The sequence below is a fragment of the Hippopotamus amphibius genome, chromosome 9 (assembly GCF_030028045.1).
Source record: "Hippopotamus amphibius kiboko isolate mHipAmp2 chromosome 9, mHipAmp2.hap2, whole genome shotgun sequence".
Classification (NCBI taxonomy): Eukaryota; Metazoa; Chordata; class Mammalia; order Artiodactyla; family Hippopotamidae; genus Hippopotamus; species Hippopotamus amphibius.
The window spans coordinates 92219984-92236981 of record NC_080194.1 but is presented as its reverse complement, the minus strand read 5'-3'; the positions used below and the strand labels follow the sequence as shown (position 1 = coordinate 92236981).

The following is a 16998-nucleotide window of genomic DNA, read 5'->3' as shown; positions in this document are numbered from 1 at the left end:
AATAGAATATTTTAAACATCTTATGTTGAAGAAGTTCTGACAAAACTCAGAAGATATTTTTTAAAAAATGGACAGGCTTGACTAAAATTTTTAAAACTTCTGTAGAATCAGGCTTCCAGTATTCCAATTCTGGTTCTGCTACTTAATAACTGGGAGACCCCAAGCTAGTTACTTATTCTTCCCGTGTCTCAGTTTTCTCATTTGAGAAAAGGGGATAACAATACTATTTACTTTTGTAATGTAGGAATTAAATGAGATACTTCATGTAAGGCACTTAGAATGGTGTCTAGCATATTGTAAATGCTCAATAAAGGTTAGCTATTGGTGTTATTACCACTACAACTTCTGAGAAAAATGACATCAAAAGTTAAAAATAAGTCACAGGCTAGGAGACATTTGTTACACAATAAAGAGACAAAAGGTAAATATCTGTAATATACAAAGAGCTTCCACAAGTCAGTTACCACCCCCCCCCCCGCCGCCCCCCCCCCCCCCGGAACAACCTGGGGAAAAATGAACAAAGAATGTGAACAGGCATTTAATAGATGTTCATATGGCCACTAAATATATGAAAAAAAGTTCAACTTCATTAATAGTGAAAGATGGACTTCCCTGGTAGTCCAGTGGCTGAGACTCCGAGTTCCCGATGCAGGGGGCCCAGGTTCCATCCCTGCTCAGGGAACCAGATCCCATGTGCCACAACTAAAGATCCGGCATGCCGCAACTAAGACCGGGCACAGCCAAATAAATAAATAAATATTTTTAAAAAGTCATTAATAAAGGACACAATTAAAACAATACTTAGATACCATCATCAATTTTTTTTTGCCTCTCACATTGGTAATATTTGGTGCTGGTGAAGGTGTTGCTTGGACTGTAAATTATTCCATTTTTAGAGAGAAATTTGGCAATGTCTATTAAAATGTAAAAAATGTAAACTCTGAGCAGTGTCACTTCTAGGATCCTATCCAACAAAAATCCAACAGTATTTCAGCATTGTGTACAACATCAAAACTTGGAAGCCTAAAAACAGTTACCAGCAGAGACATGAGACGTTCAATCAATGGAATCTTATGCAACCATTATAAAGAATGGAGTAGCTTCTTATGAACTCACCTTGGTATATGTGCTGCCGAAGCGAGCACGTGAACTCACCTTGGAAGATGTTCATGACATGTTTAATGAAAAAAAAACACAGAGACTTCCTTGGTGGTCCAGTGGTTAAGACCCTGTACTTCCACTGCAGCGGGCACGGGTTCGATCCCTGGTCAGGGAATTAAGATCTTGCTTGCCGCAATGCGCAGCACACAGACACACACACACAATGTAAATTGTAGAACAATATGTACATAATGATCTTATTTCTATAAAAATTAAAAAGTACGCACATGTGCATATACATGTATGCATATAAATTTATATCTGCATGAGCATTAAAAAGTCTTCAGCAAAGCAAAGGTGGGAACTCAAATGTCAACAGTGATTTCCTCTGAAGTGTGCAATTACTTCTCTCTTTTGCTCATTCGTTCATTCAGCAAATGTGTTGAATGCCTACTACATGCTAACCACTGTTTTAGGCACTGTGGACACAACAATAAGAAAAATAAACAGAATCCCTATCCTCATGTAGCTTACATTCTAATGCCAGGAGACAGACAATAAAGAAATAAAATATATAGTATTTCAGATGGTGATGTATGCTGTGGGGGAAAATAAAGCAGAGATGGGAGATGGAAGATGGAAGGGCAGTTTGCAATTTTAAATAGGGTGGATTGAAAGTATAGAAAGAACATTTCACATCTTTACATACTTTTTGAAAAAAATGGTAGGATTGAGTATTTATCTTATTATGTGGATGGTTTTGTGTATTTTATCAATACAAGTAAACAGCATGAAAAGAGAAGAAAACGTTCTAATAGTAGAATTTCTGACCTTGGGGTAGGGCATGCAGTTTGGGATTGATTTGGTTTTTTCCTCCCCCATCTTTAAAAAATCACCCCTAAATGTTCATTCTTGATTGCAAAAGATAATCTACAATGTGTGAAATTCTCAGTTTTGCTTCTTCACTCGTTGGGCATATTACTGGCATATCAATTGGCGTGTCATTCTTGTTACTTTCCCCCCAAGACTTGCTTTCTTAATTATGTTTGCCTAAGGGCATTTAAAAATTAGTTTGTATTTCTGAGTACAAATCTATAGGGAAACCTGATAAAATGCAAATTGCTTATCAGTGTGGGGTAACCTCATTAATCCCATAGTAACCCTTATTTCATCAGCTCTCCCCATGAGAGAGCAAGGGACCCACGCTAAGGAATAAGAGTTAAGATTTTGATGGCAATTAATGTCAACCAGATTGACCGCAAGTTCTCAGACAGAGGGACCAAAACTGCAAATGGTTTTTTTGAACCCCAGTTTTGTGCAAGGTCTGTGGTGGATGAACTGGTGAGCTCTCAGAGTTCCTTCCCAGTCTGGTCCCCTGGCCCCTCTGTGAGACTTTTAAGGAGTGTGGAGAGGAAGGGGGAGCAATGATTTGTCATGTGTAGGCAGAAAAAAGGACGTACAGAACTGCCACAGAAAAGACTTGAAGTTAAACAGGAGGAATAGGTTCTGGAGATCTGCTTTGGGATGCAGAGGAACATCAGTCTGAGTCCTCATTCTGGGATCAGGCCCTGAGTGGTGCTGGGACTACTTTCAGGACTTAACAGGAGCCAGGTGCATCTCCACCGTGGAGCGCATCAGGAGCTGCTCCAGGTGATCCGTCCTCTTCGCCAAATGAGTAACTTCACTTTTCCGCTCCCCAGTTTTCCCACTGAAGTAATGGCCAGAGCTGTGTTTGCCCCTCTTAACTTCTGCAGGAGGTTGAGGACAGGTAAAAGAAAGGAAGATTTGCCCTCTTGCAAACAAAACTAAAGCCTTTGAAACTATATTAGTAGCAACCCTTCTGCCAGACAGGGCAGAAGGGTGGGCAGTGGCGGGGCTATACGTGCTGTCACTTTTTTCTTCTTAAATAGACTATTTGAAATAGTTACGACAGATATTATTATCCCCTTCTAGCAGACATGCAAACTGAGCCCTGCGCTTCGGTAAAAAGATGGACAGTGGTCTCTTAACTCCTGAGCGGGCGTTAATTGATTTAATCATAGCACATGGGAGTCTTTCTTTTGTTTATTAAAGCCCTGGTGAACTGCTTATTGAGGATCAGTGTATTATTCACCTGATGTTAATCACACTACTAAAAATGATGACCCCCATATTACCTTAGTTAATTCACGTTACTGTCGTTACTGTGAATGATCCTTTTCTGCTCGGGAAGAAATTCCCCTCATAGCTAAACTGTGAACTCTCTTTTAACCCCATGCAGAATCCCATCAACTATATTGGACTACACCTCCCGTCATGCAACGGGAAACGCACAGAACGCCCCTGTGATCCGACGGGACCTCTAACCAATCCGATGCCAGGGCTCTCATCCGATGCCCTATTGACTCCGGCTAGAGGCGGGACTCTCAGTTGCTAGGTTGGTACCCTTTCCGGAAGTGGTTGTTGGCCGCTGCAGGGCAACACCCCGGCGTCCCTGGAAGCGGGGAGCCGGGGTGGTGCTGGGGGAGCTGCGCAGAGCCGGGAGCTAGCGCCCAGGGCCTCCCGGGGTGGGGGACAGGTGAGGACCCCCTCGAGGGAGGGGTTGGGTGGCGGGGAAGGGAGGGAAGTGGGAGACTCGAGGCACACTCGTGTGCCACCGAGCGTTGTGTGCCTGAGTGTGGGCGGGAACTGAGAGAAGACCTGAAGATGGAGCGGCCGGATCCGTGCGCCGCAATCCAAAATCTGAGTGGCGGAAGGGCCTGGGTTGGAGTGCTGGCGGAGCGGCGAGAGCGGGCCCTGGGCCACGAGTGTGAGCTGGCGGGGGCGCTCGTTTATTTGCCCTGTGTGGAGTTAGTAAAGCCGGCCTTCTGAACCCTGCTTGAACACTTGTGTGGGGAAGCTTCCCCTCTGTCCGAATCGGGGCTGGCCCAACCTTCTGCCGTCTTTTGGCCAACTGGGGAAGTTAGTAAGTTTTTGTTTTCGTTTTTTCCTTTCCTTGCATTGATTCAAAAATCTACTTTCTCCGTCGGGAGCCGCTCTCCTCACTTGCCTTCCACGGCTGTCTGTCTGTCTGTCTGTCTCTTGTTTCCTATCCCATCCCGCCTCATCAGCCTTTGCAAACCCTTCCTTTCTATTCACTACACTCCATCTCCGGGCGATTTCACCCAGAGTTTCAGTTACCATCTATTTAACGGTTATCCCCCCAGACTATGGCTCCCGCCAGACCTCTTTTCTTGAGCTCCGACTTGCATACTGATCATCCCAACTGAATGTCTCCCCATCCTTCCTGGTCCCCCAGATCTGTTCCTTCTTTGTAGTTCCTGTCTCAGTGAAGGACTTCACCTGTTCACTCAGTCAGCCACGTCTGCATTTGGAATTCATTCATCTCTTATAATGTATGCAGCAAACATTTGTTGGACATTACCTATGTCTAGGCAGTATGCTAGGTGGGGCTGTCGGGCAAGGCATAGAAGGGAACAGATAATTGCAATATACTGGCTTAAGTACTCTGGTTGTCCTCCTGCCTCTCCCTCATTTGCTGCAGACATCAAATACTGTTCTTCTGCCCCTAATACTGGAATCTGGCCCTTTCTTTCATTCTCACAGCCACTGACTTAGTCCATAATTTTTTTTTTTTTTTGGCCACACCGCGTGGCAGGCAGGATCTTAGTTTCTTAGTTTCCCGACCAGGGATGGAACCCTCACCCTCTGCATTGGAAGCGCGGTCTTAGCCGCTAGACAGCCAGGGAAGTCCTAGTTCATAATTTCTCGCCTGTGTTTTCAGGATAACTCTCTAAGTGGTCCCTCCACTTCTTTTCTTGCTCTCCTCCAATTAGTTCTTAGACAACTGTCGGAATCATCTTTCTAAACTACATATCTCATCAGGCCAGTCTCCTTTGTGAAATCTTGTGATGGTTCCTCATCATGTCAGGATACAGCCTCAGCCCTCCCAAGCCCTTTATTATGTGCTCTTTGCCTTCCATTGTAGATCTCTCTCCTGCCATTGTCCGTTGTGTGGTGGTCACATCAGAGTGGTTAAGAGCTCAAGGCTTTGGAGTCAGACGTGGATGCATGCATGTTCTGCTGTGTCGTTTACTAGCTATGAAACCTTGGGCAGGTTTAAAAAACTTTTAAAAAACTTGCTGAACCTCAGTTGTCTCTTTTGAAAAATAGGGATAATAATCTCTACTTGGAGAGGATAAGGTGAGGTGATGTGTTTACGCATTAGTACAGTTCTTGGAACATAGGACGTTTTCAGTGAATATAAGCTTTTGTTGTCATCATTAATTCTCTGTACCTACTTTCTTCTGCCTCTTTGCCTTTGTGTAAAAGCTGTGTCTTCTGCGTTACATAACCTTACTCCCTTATCCTAGTGAGCTCCTGCTTATCTTTCAAGAGCCATCTCCATGGTCCTCTACTCTACAATGCTTTTCCTGATTTTCCAAAGTAGGGTTAGTTGTCCTTGTCTTTGTGTCCTGTCATATTTTCTGATACTTCCCTTAATGCACTTAACACACTATATATTCGTGTATTTACATATTTGGCTTTACAGCTAGGTTGAGCTGGAGTGTTACCAGGTTTGTAGCCATGACAGCACAGTGCCTGACCCATGGTACGTGTTCAGTAAGTGGTTATTGGATGTCTGAATGGCCTTGACTTATATTCCCTGGTACTAGATTTGTCCTCTGGAATGATGTAGATTAAGCCCTTTAAATAAGTGAATGGTAATAACAACTAACATTTATTGAAATATTCCTGTGTGTTTTGAGTATTTTACATGTATTGAGTCATTTAATCCTCACAGCCCATTTAGATAAAGATTATCCCCATTTTACAGGTGAGGAAACTAAGGCAACTTGCCCAGCTGATAAGTGGCAGAGCTGGGATTCAAAGCCAAGAATGTTCCTGAACCTGTGCTCATTACCACTGCATAATCAACTCTGTCTTCCATGTTCTCCTCAGTGCCTTCTCCAGTACATCTTTTCTGGTGATGAACTTTCTTGATAATTGTTGAAGCAGGGTGGAAGAAATAACTATGCACGGAACCCTAAGTCTGCATATATGTGTGTGTGCTCTGTGAGTAAGGCAGGTGTGCAGAACTCTTTGGCTGTGTCTGTCAAATTAGACCACATTCATGGGAAGGTAACCATGATGTCGGGAGACTGGGAACCGATGACATGTGTTGAAGGGAAGGGAGCTGGAGTAGAGGTGCCTTGGGTGCTCTTCGTGGGTCCAGAGAGTAGAACAGGACAAATGGAAGGAAGTTTCTTAGAATCAGATTTTTGGCTTAATATGAGAAAGACTTTTTCATAGTTAAGAATGATCTAACTCTGGAATTGGCAGTAACATCAGTACTACTGCTAAATTTGTTTAACGTGTTGTGTGTACCAGGGACTGTGCTAAGCACTTTACAAATGTATATCAGTATCTCATTTCATCTTCAAACGACCTTTTGATGTAGATCATCTTGATGGTTTGAATTGTGCCCACGAGGTTATTGCGACTTAGGTGAAGTATCTTGCCTAAGGTCGTACAGCTGGTAAATGAGGGAGATGGGATTTAATTCAGGTGTTTCTGGCCCCCAAAGTGATACTTCAACCATTACGCTGTCTGGCACTTAAAGCGCAGAGAGGAAGATTTTGGCAATGGAAAGGCAGTTAGACCAGAGATCTTATGAGCTTTTTTTGGCTCTTGAGATTCTTTGGTTGTATGTTAGAGGTTTAGAGCAGTGACCAAGCTCCTACGTTTACATAGCTTATTTTAGGCTTGGTTGGAAAATGCAGAAGGAGGTGGAGGCATGGCCCTCAGAAGTCTGTGGTTTAACAGGAGAGGTGGAACACATTCCCATAAAAAATGTAATGTCGAGAAAAATATGCCTGTGAACAAAGGAAAACTGTGTCCTTTGTGCTGAGGTAGTTATAAGTTGACAGGAGAGGCTGAGGTTAGCCAGGGAGGGCTTCCTGGAGGAGGGGTATGAGCCGTTCCTTTTTTGCTAGATTCTGGGATTGGCTGGAGATGGATGAGGACAGTTGGGTGACCCTCCCCCATGACTTTATGGCTCACAGTGAGTGTCAGGCCTGGTGGCAAGCACATCTCATCAGGTTTCATCTGATCTGTGCTGCATGTGTACATGGAGTACAATGTGGATGGTTCTGAAGCTGTGTCTAGATTGTGCCTTGTGCCAGGATTGACAGTGATGTCCCTCACGGTCTCAGGCTTGGAGGGAAATGTTAGGACATGTGCCGTGTATTTGCCGAGGCTGATCTCAGGGTTGCTTTCTTAGACGTCTCATCTTACCCTCGCTTGCCCAGGTTATCGTCACCTCTCATCTAGACTGGCTTGTGGTTTCCTACCTAATCTCTCTGCAGCCGCTCTGGTTTTCTTCCTTCCAATCTGGCCTCCATTCCCGTCTGTATTTCCAGCAGCTGCCTGAATAATCTTTTCAAAATGTGTATCTGGAAATACCCTTTCCTGACCTCCAGCTGTCTTATTATAAAGGCCAAGTTCTCGGCATGGCCTGGCTTCCACCCACCTGTCCAGAATCATCTCCGACTTTGCTTCTTCTTGCTTAGTGTTTTGTCTTGTTGAAGGGCCTTTGCACGTGCTGCTGCTTCTGTTAGAACATCTTTTCCTCCTCTCTTTGTCTGGAGAATACCTACTTATCCTTCACTTCTCAGCACAGGCTTCATTTAAATCAGGCTCATTTCTTTCAGAGCTTGTACCTCGTTTAAAATTACACACATATCTGTGACTGTCTGATTCATTTCTCGCCCTCTGTGGACTAGCTTGAAAAAGGGGAGTAGCAGCTGAATCTGTTTTTAATCAGTGTTGCGTCTCTAGTGACCAGCAATAAATAAATACTTCTCGAATGAGTAAATGACCTCTTGTAGCCATTGAACAAATATGGTTTCTTTTCCACCACCTTCCTTATTCCTGTAGTTGCTGCCTTTTTGGCCCTGTCCCTGCCTACATCTTTCCTGACACCAAGCAAGGCAAGGGAAGAAGGTAGACTATAGCCCACCCATATTTTAATTTTTTTCTGGCAGAAGATTTGTTTGACATTTGAGTGATCCAAGAATTTAGATTTTCCACATTCTTCCTGACCTTTAAATAGTTAAACGTAGACGGTTATGTAAATAGCTAATTAGGCATTTTGCCATAAGGACAGAGATTTTACCAGCCCCCTGCTTTCTGGAGATGGGATATGTCTAGGGATAGGTAACATTTCTCAAATGTAGAACTTCTCGAATTCTCTGAGATAGTTGGTACAATGCCTTAAGTAGATCACTGCCTGTTGAATAATGTACAGCCTGATGTTCAGGCCACTGTGATTCCTACCTCCCCAGAGATCCTTTCCCTTTTTCTTTCTCTCTCTCCCCTAACTCAGACGATTAAAGATTCCGAGGGCTCCTTAAACCTTCAGGCCGTGGGCCACATCTACTGCCCTGGTTCTTGGTGCTTTTGTGCTCTGCCTTTTTCCATGTCGGGCCCTACTCTTCTCTGACTGTGCGTGTGGAGGCTTAAGCATTACACCCGCAGGTGTTATGGGTTCTTAGAGGAGGGAAAAGATCCCCACTTGGGCTTAAGTACTGGAGGGAAGAATGCTTCTTCCTTTAGCCTTTCTTCCTGAGGCATGAAGTTGCTGCTTAGAAGTGTCCTGGTGGGGATGCGAGGGGGCAGAGCCTGGTTCCTTTGGGTCCAGTGACTGACAAAGGGAACCATCTTTGTGAGTCCTAAGGCAAGACACCTCCCTTGTCCATCTCTCAGCTGTCAAGGTGCAGAGAGGGCCACGGGAATGGTCCTTCAGAGGTCCTTTGGGTTTATCAGGGGCCCCTCTCCAGGGATCTTAGAACAGATTCAGAGTCACCAGTTTTCTGAGCGATGATTACAGGCTGAGTCCCGATCTTCTTTTTGATGGTGAGTTGTTTGTTTGTTTTTTTTGGCCTTACCGCAAGGCATGTGGGATCTTAGTTCCCCAACCAGGGATCAAGCCTGCGCCCCCTGCATTGGACGTGCAGAGTCTTAACCACTGGACTGCAGAGAGGCCCCGATGGCGCGGTGTTTCTGCTCACTTCCCCTGCTGTGAGGGCTGTCATGCTCGCTGCCCCAAGTGGAACAGTGACAGTGTCTGAAGAGGTGGCTGTGGCTAACAGGAGAGCTCAGGATCTGCTCCTCCAGGCTCCCTTTGGTCACACCGGTGTGGCCGACACCGCCTCGGTTAGGGAGGCATTCCGAAGGGCTGTCCGTGGCAGCCACTTTACAGGGTGACTTGTCCCTGCGTCATCGGCTTCAGCGTGAGAGCTGCTGTAGGGGAGAGGTGTTGTGACCTGGGGTCCTGAGGTCGTTGCAGGAGTAGGGATGCAAAAGGAGGAGCAATTCTAGAACCGCACCAGCTTGTCAGCTGAAGAATGTGGCACCGGCCCCGTCCTTGGAGCCAGGAACCTTGGATTTAGGTTGGACTCCTTTCTCTCTCCCCACCCCCCCATCCTGATCCTATTAAACCTAACATCACAGCATCCCTTGTTTCTGTCCCTTCTTCTCCAGTCTCACTGCCTCTGCCCTAGTTTAAGCCCTCATCTTTCCCTGGGACCTCAGCCTCCTCGGTGGTTTTCCTGACGCCAGTCTCTCATTTCTCCAATCTGGCCAGGCCACTCCTGCCAAAGATCTCATCCAACAAAAAGGCCACTCTGTGTCACTTTCTTCCACCAAAGCCCGTAGTGGCTGCCCTCTGCTACAGGGCAGGGTCAAGGCCCTTCAGCATTATCCCCCAGGTACTCCGTGACCAGACCCGGGCCTGGCTTTCATCCCAGCCCCTACCGTGCACACTGGCATCGGCTTCCCAGAACATCTCGCCTGACATGCTGTTCCCTCTGCCTGGGATTCCTCTCTCTACTGTCAGAACTCTTGACAGCCTTTCGGTACCCAGCTCGTTGACAAAGCCTTCCTTCATGCCCGCAGTGGGAGTATGTTATTTACTTCTCTCTCAGCACTCCCAGAGCAGGATGTGTTTTTTCCCTTCTGCCTTCTACTACTGTTGAAGCTGTGTATGCTACCTCCACTAGACTGTAAGCTCCCTGAGGGCATTGTGGAATGTAAATAGGGACATGCAAATAGGGCTACGTATTGGGACAATGTGACCACACTGGGATAGGTTGGTATATGGGAGTGTGTGTGCTACTAGTTATTTTGGTGTCTCACTAGGGTTTTCTAGCAGGGGCCTTGGACTGTTAGTTCTTACTCCAGTTTATAGGGGGGAGTGTATGAAGTCAAACCTTTGAGAGAGGTGGGTTTCTAGATCTTTTGTGCTCCACAGAGTCTTCAGCAAGACTCTGGGGGGACGTGTGTCTCAGGGAACTTTCCCGGGTGCAGAACCTATGAGGCCTGAGTTCTGAGCCGTCGGCCCCACCCTCCACTCTCCCTGGCTCAGCTGGCCTGCAGGGGCTGGTCTGGCCCAGGTGCTCCATGACCCAGCTCCAACTTTTCCCCTCCTAAGGTGGGGCACTGATTTTCTCTTTGGGTGGGGTTTCTCTGGGGTCTAGGCGTTCGAGCCCAGACCAGTCATGGCGGGAAGACCCATCCGCATAGGAGACCAGCTGGTTCTGGAGGAAGATTATGATGAAACCTACATCCCCAGTGAGCAAGGTAAGAGGCCTGGGTATATTGTAATTGTTCTTTTTTTTTTTTTAATAAATTATTTATTTATGGCTGCGTTGGGTCTTCATACGTGTGGGCTTTCTCTAGTTGCAGTGAGTGGGGGCTGCTGTTCCTTGCAGTGCACAGGCTCCTCATTGCGGTGGCTTCTCTTGTTGCAGAGCAGAGACTCTAGGTGTGCAGGCTTCAGTAGTTGCGGCACACGGGCTTAGTAGTTGTGGGCATGGGCTTAGCTGCTCTGAGGCATGTGGGGTCTTCCCGGACCAGGGATTGAACCCATGTCCCCTGCATTGGCAGGCGGATTCTTAACCGCTGAGCCACCTGGGAAGTCCCTGTAGTTGTTCTTTGAGGGCATTTATTTCTGATTTATTTTTGTTCTTCTAATGACAAGTACGGAACATGCACAGGGCTGCTCAGTGTATTTGGATTAGATCAGGGGTTGACAAACCATAGCCCACGGCCTAACCAGGCCTGTTGCTTGCTTCTGTAAATAAAGTTTTATTAGAAAACAGCCATGCTTATTTGTTTATATATTGTTTATGGCTGCTTGCGTGCTACAAGGTCAGTATTGAGTACTTGTGACAGAGACCATATGATCCACTAGGCCTCAAAATATTTACTGTCTGGCCCTTTACAGAAAAAGTTTGGTGACCTTGAGTTAGATCAATGATTAATGATAAATGAAAATATAATAGGGGATATCACGAAATACAGTATGCCCTGAGGCCAGGGGAAATGCAGTTTCTTAAGAACAAACTAAAGCTGTGTGTGTGTGTGTTTTAACGACAATCATAGCATTAGTAATAACAATAATAACTAAATTTATTTAATGTTCCTATGTGCCAGTCTCTCTGCTAAGAACTTTACATGTATTTCCTTTTCAACCCTCACAGCAACTCCGTGAGTTAGGTATTATTATCCCCATTTTACAGGTGAGGAAACCAAGGCACAGAAAGGTTAAGTGACTTCCCTGTAGTCACACAGTTTACTAATCGGGGCAGCTAGAATCCACACCCAGGTATTCTAGCTCCAGGGCCTACACTTTGAAGCTCTGTGCTATTTTGGGGGTTGGGCTGGGGTGAAGATTTCTTGGAATTTCTCATGAGTTGTGGATCTGGACGCACAAATTTTGCTTATAGTTCTGATGGCTTGCGAGCCAGTCTTGGGGAAGAACTCCTGCACCTGTAGGAGTCCGTGCATCCCACATTAGGGTAGGATAGGATTTATTATAGCATAGGATTTTTGTTTGTTTACCACGTAGAAATTTTTAATCTTTGTATTAAATTTATCAGTCTGTTCTCATATGGCCTGATAGTTAGAAAAGCCTCCCTGCTCTTATGCTTTCCTCAGGTTTGTCCCCACACTGTTCATGGAATAGCTCATCTTTCACCCACTGGTTGAGTGCCACCTGTGTGTACTGGGGTCTACATTCTCTTCTGTTCCGTGGGTCTGTCTATTCATACACCAGAACCATACTCTTAATTACTGAGGCTCAGTAATAAATTCTGGTATCTAGTAAAGCTGAAGTGCCCTCATTCCTCCTCTTTTTTTAAAGTTTTCTTGCTTATCTTGTCTGCTTTATCTCACTGTGAACTTTAGAATCACCCTGTCTATTTCTGGGAAGGGCTGAGTGTCGGGGAACTGTTGGTATTTTAGAGGAAAGTGTGTTAAATTTGTGAATGAGCCTGGGGAGGAGTGACACCTCTAGGCAGTTGAGTGATGCATCCAGGTCAACCTGGAGGTTCCTATCAAAGAACATCTGTTCCTTTCCATTTGTGTCTTTTTTGTGTTCTTCAAAGTGACTTAAAGTTTTCTTCATTTTGGTTTTGCACATTTCTTGCTCAGTTTATTTCTTACATATTTTATCCTTTTTGGTTTGCTGTTACAAACGGAGTCTTTTTCTAAGGATATTTATAAAAAACTCTCTTCTGCTCAGTCAGGTGTAGATGTTCTAAGCTTGAGCCCGCATTTTCTCTTCTCCATGTCAGCCTCTGCTTCTACTCCTGCGCTTCTCCAGTCTGCACTGCCCTTAGCATCAGAGTGATCTTAGAGTGTAAAACAGATCGTATCAGGGCTCTGCTTTTCATAATCTTCTGTATAATCTTCCATTATGCTCAGCACAGCGCCCTTAGTGGGATGTGCAGGGCTCTGCGTGACCGGCCCTGTCACCTGGCCAGTCTCACCTGGTGCCCCCTGCTTGTCACGTGGCCTTTCTCATAGTCCCCGGACAGGCCAGACTGCTACATATCACAGGCCCTCTGCACCTGCTCTCTGCCTGAGTACTCTTCCCCAGTGCTCTGCATGGTTGGTTCCTTTGCTTCCTACAGGATTTAGGTAAGTGTCCCATTCTGAGAGGTTTCTGACCACCCTTTCTAGAGGAGTGCCCCTCCACCTTGACAAACTCTGTCTCATACCTCACGTATTTCCCTCATTACATTTATCAGAAGACTTAATTTGGGACTTCCCTGGTGGCGCAGTGGTAAAGAATCTGCCTGCCAATGCAGGGGTCATGGGTTCGAGCCCTGCCCTGGGAAGATTCCACATGCCACGGAGCAACTAAGCCCGTGTGCCACAGCTATTGAGCCTGTACTCTAGAGCCCGTGAGCCACAACTACTGAGCCCATGGCTGCAACTATTGAAGCCCACGTGCCTAGAGCCCGTGTTCCACAACAAGAGAAGCCACTACAATGAGGAGACGGCACACCACAATGAAGAGTAGCCCCTTCTCACAGCAACTAGAGAAAGCCCGTGTGCAGCAACGAAGACCCAACGCAGCCAATAAAAAAAAAAAAAAAAAACATGAAGACTTAATTTTGGGACTTCCCTGGCAGTGCAGTGGTTAAGACTTTGCCTTCCAATGAAGGGGGTACAGGTTCAGTTCCTGGTCAGGGAGCTAAGATCCCACATGCCTCGTAGCCAAAAAATCAAAATATAAAACAGAAACAGTATAAAGAATTTTAAACTCTTTCAATAAAGAGTTTAAAAATGGTCACATCAAAAAAAAATCTTAAACAGAAGCCTTAATTCCTTGTGTATTTATCTGTTGATGTTGTTACTGGCTGCTTCTTCTACCAGCATGTAAGCTCCGTAAGGACAGAGGGCATTTCTCTCTTAGTCATGGCACATGGTGACTGGCACACAGGAGGCACTCAAAAAATATCTGTGAAATCAATGAACACATTCGTCCTTGGCGAGCCACGTTTCAGCTGGCCCTTTTTGCCTTTCCTAGTCCCCAGGCATGTCACCTTCCAAAGTCCTCCACTGAGAGCACCCATACAAGATCTGATAAGGGTAGGGATGAACAGGCAGATGAAGAGATACATAGGGCGAGGTCTGAGAGGGTCCCAAGTGCAGGAGCTTCTGTCCCGGTGGAGCTGGGGGGTGCCCCCCTCCAGGCACGTGGAGGTGCCGGAAGCTCTCTGAGCCCCGGAGTTGAGAGATTTTCTGTGGAGGCTTCGTCATGTAAGTGTGATCGCTTATTAACTCCTTTCCCAGCCCCTCTCCAGAGAATGAGGGCTGAGACGGAAAGTTCCAAGCTTCTAATCACGGCTTGGTCCTTCTGGTGATCAGGCCCCATCCAGGAGCCCACCCAGAGTCGCCTCATTGGAACAAAAGACTCTCCTATCACTCAGGAAATGCCAAGGGATGTAGGAGCCCTGTGAGAGGAACTGGGGCCAAAAACGAAATGTTAACAGGAACGGGCGGCAGAGACCAATATATGTGTCTCTTATTCCCTCGCAAGACTGACTGTGATTTTTCCTGCTTTGTATCCCCCCTCCCCCACCCCCACCCCTCTTACCTTCCCGCCCTCCTGCCCCTCCTTGCAGAAATCCTTGAGTTTGCCAGAGAGATTGGGATTGATCCCATAAAGGAACCAGAGCTGATGTGGCTGGCGCGGGAGGGCATCGTGGCCCCACTGCCTGTGGAGTGGAAACCATGGTGAGGCAGCACGGGCGCGGGCCTCTGGGGGGGTTGGGGGGCTGGGGGGTGCGCCTGACGCTGGAGATCAGCTCTAACCGGCCACCTTTCGTAGCCTGTCTTGCGTAGAGTTGGGGACAGCAGTGGGCCATCCCTCTGCTGGGCCTCCTGGTGCTTTGGGCCTGAGCCCGGGCCGCCTTGACGGTCCCTGGAGGGTTCAGCACAGGTAACCGGGGTCCTGGGATCTAAGCTGCTGCCCTGCATCAGGCCTTCTAGCACCAGGATCCGTTTTGGACACACCGCGGAGGTGTCATTGTTATTCTTTGCAGACTGAGATGGAGAGTGACAATACTGGGACATCCTCAGTGTGTCCAAAGTGGGTGTTGGTGCCGGAGAGGTTTGTGACGAGGCTGCGCAGACTGGCAGCAGTTTCTGTCTCCCTTGACGGCCCCACGTGGAATCTGTGTGACCTGTTCATGAAGGGGCTCGTGTTTCCAGGTTCAGTGTGTGCCCTTTGAATTGTGAGGAGCAGGCACTCGCTCAGGGTATCTCAGGGGAACAGAGGTTAACGGTGAGGAAGCAGACAGGCCGAGGTGGGGCAGCCGCTGCCGCCTGCCCACCCCCCACCCCACCCAGGACTCTCATTCCTGGGGATGCTGCTCTGTCCTCATCACATGCACAGAGCTCTCTCCACGTTGCCTCCCTACAGTCAGTGCCCCGAGTTTACCTCCTACTGTACCATGGGATTTCCTGTTTGTCCCAAACTAGCCCCTAGATGTCTTGGGTGGGGGTTGTCTCTTCTGCTGGGATTGTGCAATTTTGTGTAATTATCCTGTTCTTCCCTGAACCACTTAATGCGTTGGCCGTACCTCAAAACGACTGCAGTCGTCGCCTTACTCATCCCTGCCGCAGAGTCCTAATCCCTCCAGCTTCTCCTTGCATGGCGGGCTCCCTGTTCTCTGGATCTTTTTAGCCACCTTTCCTTGGACCTTCTCCAGTTCATGACATCTTTCTTGTAGTAAAGCACTGCACACAGTATTCCAGGTGCTGAGGACTCACAGTTGTGTTTGTAGGAAAAATTTGTAGGATAGTGGTTTCTGCTTGGCTTCCAGTATCCACCCTGATGGCCACATTTGCCTTATCATTAATCTCTTTATTCTTTTTTCTTTATGTTTTTAAATTTATATATATCTGTGCTGTTCTGCTTTTGGATCTTTTTTTTTTTTTTTTTTTTTTTTTTTTGCTGTGTCGTGTCTTTGTTACTGTACTTAAGCTTTCCCAAGTTGCACCAAGGGGGGTTACTGTTCACTGCGGTGCACGGGCTTCTCAGTGCTGTGGCTTGTCTTGTTGCAGAGCACAGGCTCTAGGTGTGTGGGCTTCAGTAGTTGTGGCAAATGGGCTTAGCTGGTCCTTGGCATGTGGGATCTTCCCGGACTAGAGATCGAACCCATATCCCCTACATTGGCAGGTGGATTTTTAACCACTGTGCCACCAGGGAAAACCCTGGATACATTTTCTAGTTAAAAACCACATGAGAAATGTAATCAGTAGAATAATACCTTAATGTCCACATACTCAATAAATACATGGCTGCAGTGATGTAAAAAGGAAAAAGGGTGCTGGAAGGAAGGACCTGTCATTGGCTGTGGCCTAGCTGTGTGCTGGGGTCATGCCAGCGGCCCTCAGGTACCTGCTGGTGGTAGTGAACACTCCCGCATCCCGTAAGGTGAGCGTGAACTATTTCTCACTTTTTAAAGTAAGTCATTGAAACTTATGTATGTGAGTCATCTTTCATCCTTACTCCCAATCTCATGAGTAATTGCTGTGAGTTGGGGAATTCCTTCCAGGTCTGGATTCTCTGTTCTCTTCTGTTAATATGTTTATCTCTACCTTTATGCCAGTACCATACTGTCTTAATTACTGTAGCTTTATTATGAATACTAAAATCATTTAGGGTAAGTCCTGCAAAATGTTCTCCATTTTCAAAGTTGTATTCTAGATCCCTTGCATTTCGATATCAATTTTAGAATCAGCTTGTCAATTTCTACAAAAAAAGAATCCTCTTAGGATTTTGGTTGGGATTGCATTGAGTCTATAAATCAATTAGGGAGAACTGACATCTTAAGCAATATTGAGTCTTCCAACCCGTGAACACAGTCTGTCTCCATTTATTCAATATTTAGGTTTTCTTTAATATTGCTAAGAAATCTTTTATAGTTATTAGTGCACGTGTCTTGCCCATATTTTGTCACTTTGATCTCTTTTTTGATGCTTCTGTAAATGGTATCTTTTATTTTTATTTATTTTTATGTTATTGAAGTATAGTTGATTTACAATATTGTGTTAATT

General features: G+C 46.2%; 1 protein-coding gene across 8 annotated transcripts in view; it reads left to right on the top strand.

Moving 5' to 3' along the window:
* The first annotated feature begins 3544 nt into the window (after nucleotides 1-3544).
* Nucleotides 3545-16998, top strand: part of CEP164 (centrosomal protein 164) — a 66831-nt gene continuing 53377 nt past the window's right edge. For 6 of the 8 annotated variants that reach the window (XM_057750703.1, XM_057750702.1, XM_057750699.1 and 3 more), the window contains exons 1-3: nucleotides 3545-3658; nucleotides 10620-10722; nucleotides 14559-14670. In XM_057750703.1, coding sequence (XP_057606686.1) covers nucleotides 10641-10722; nucleotides 14559-14670 — 194 coding nt within the window. In that variant the 5' untranslated portion in view covers nucleotides 3545-3658; nucleotides 10620-10640. Of the gene's footprint in view, nucleotides 3659-3959; nucleotides 4046-10619; nucleotides 10723-14558; nucleotides 14671-16998 lie in introns of those variants that run through there. The other 2 variants (XM_057750697.1, XM_057750696.1) reach the window with 2 other exon arrangements.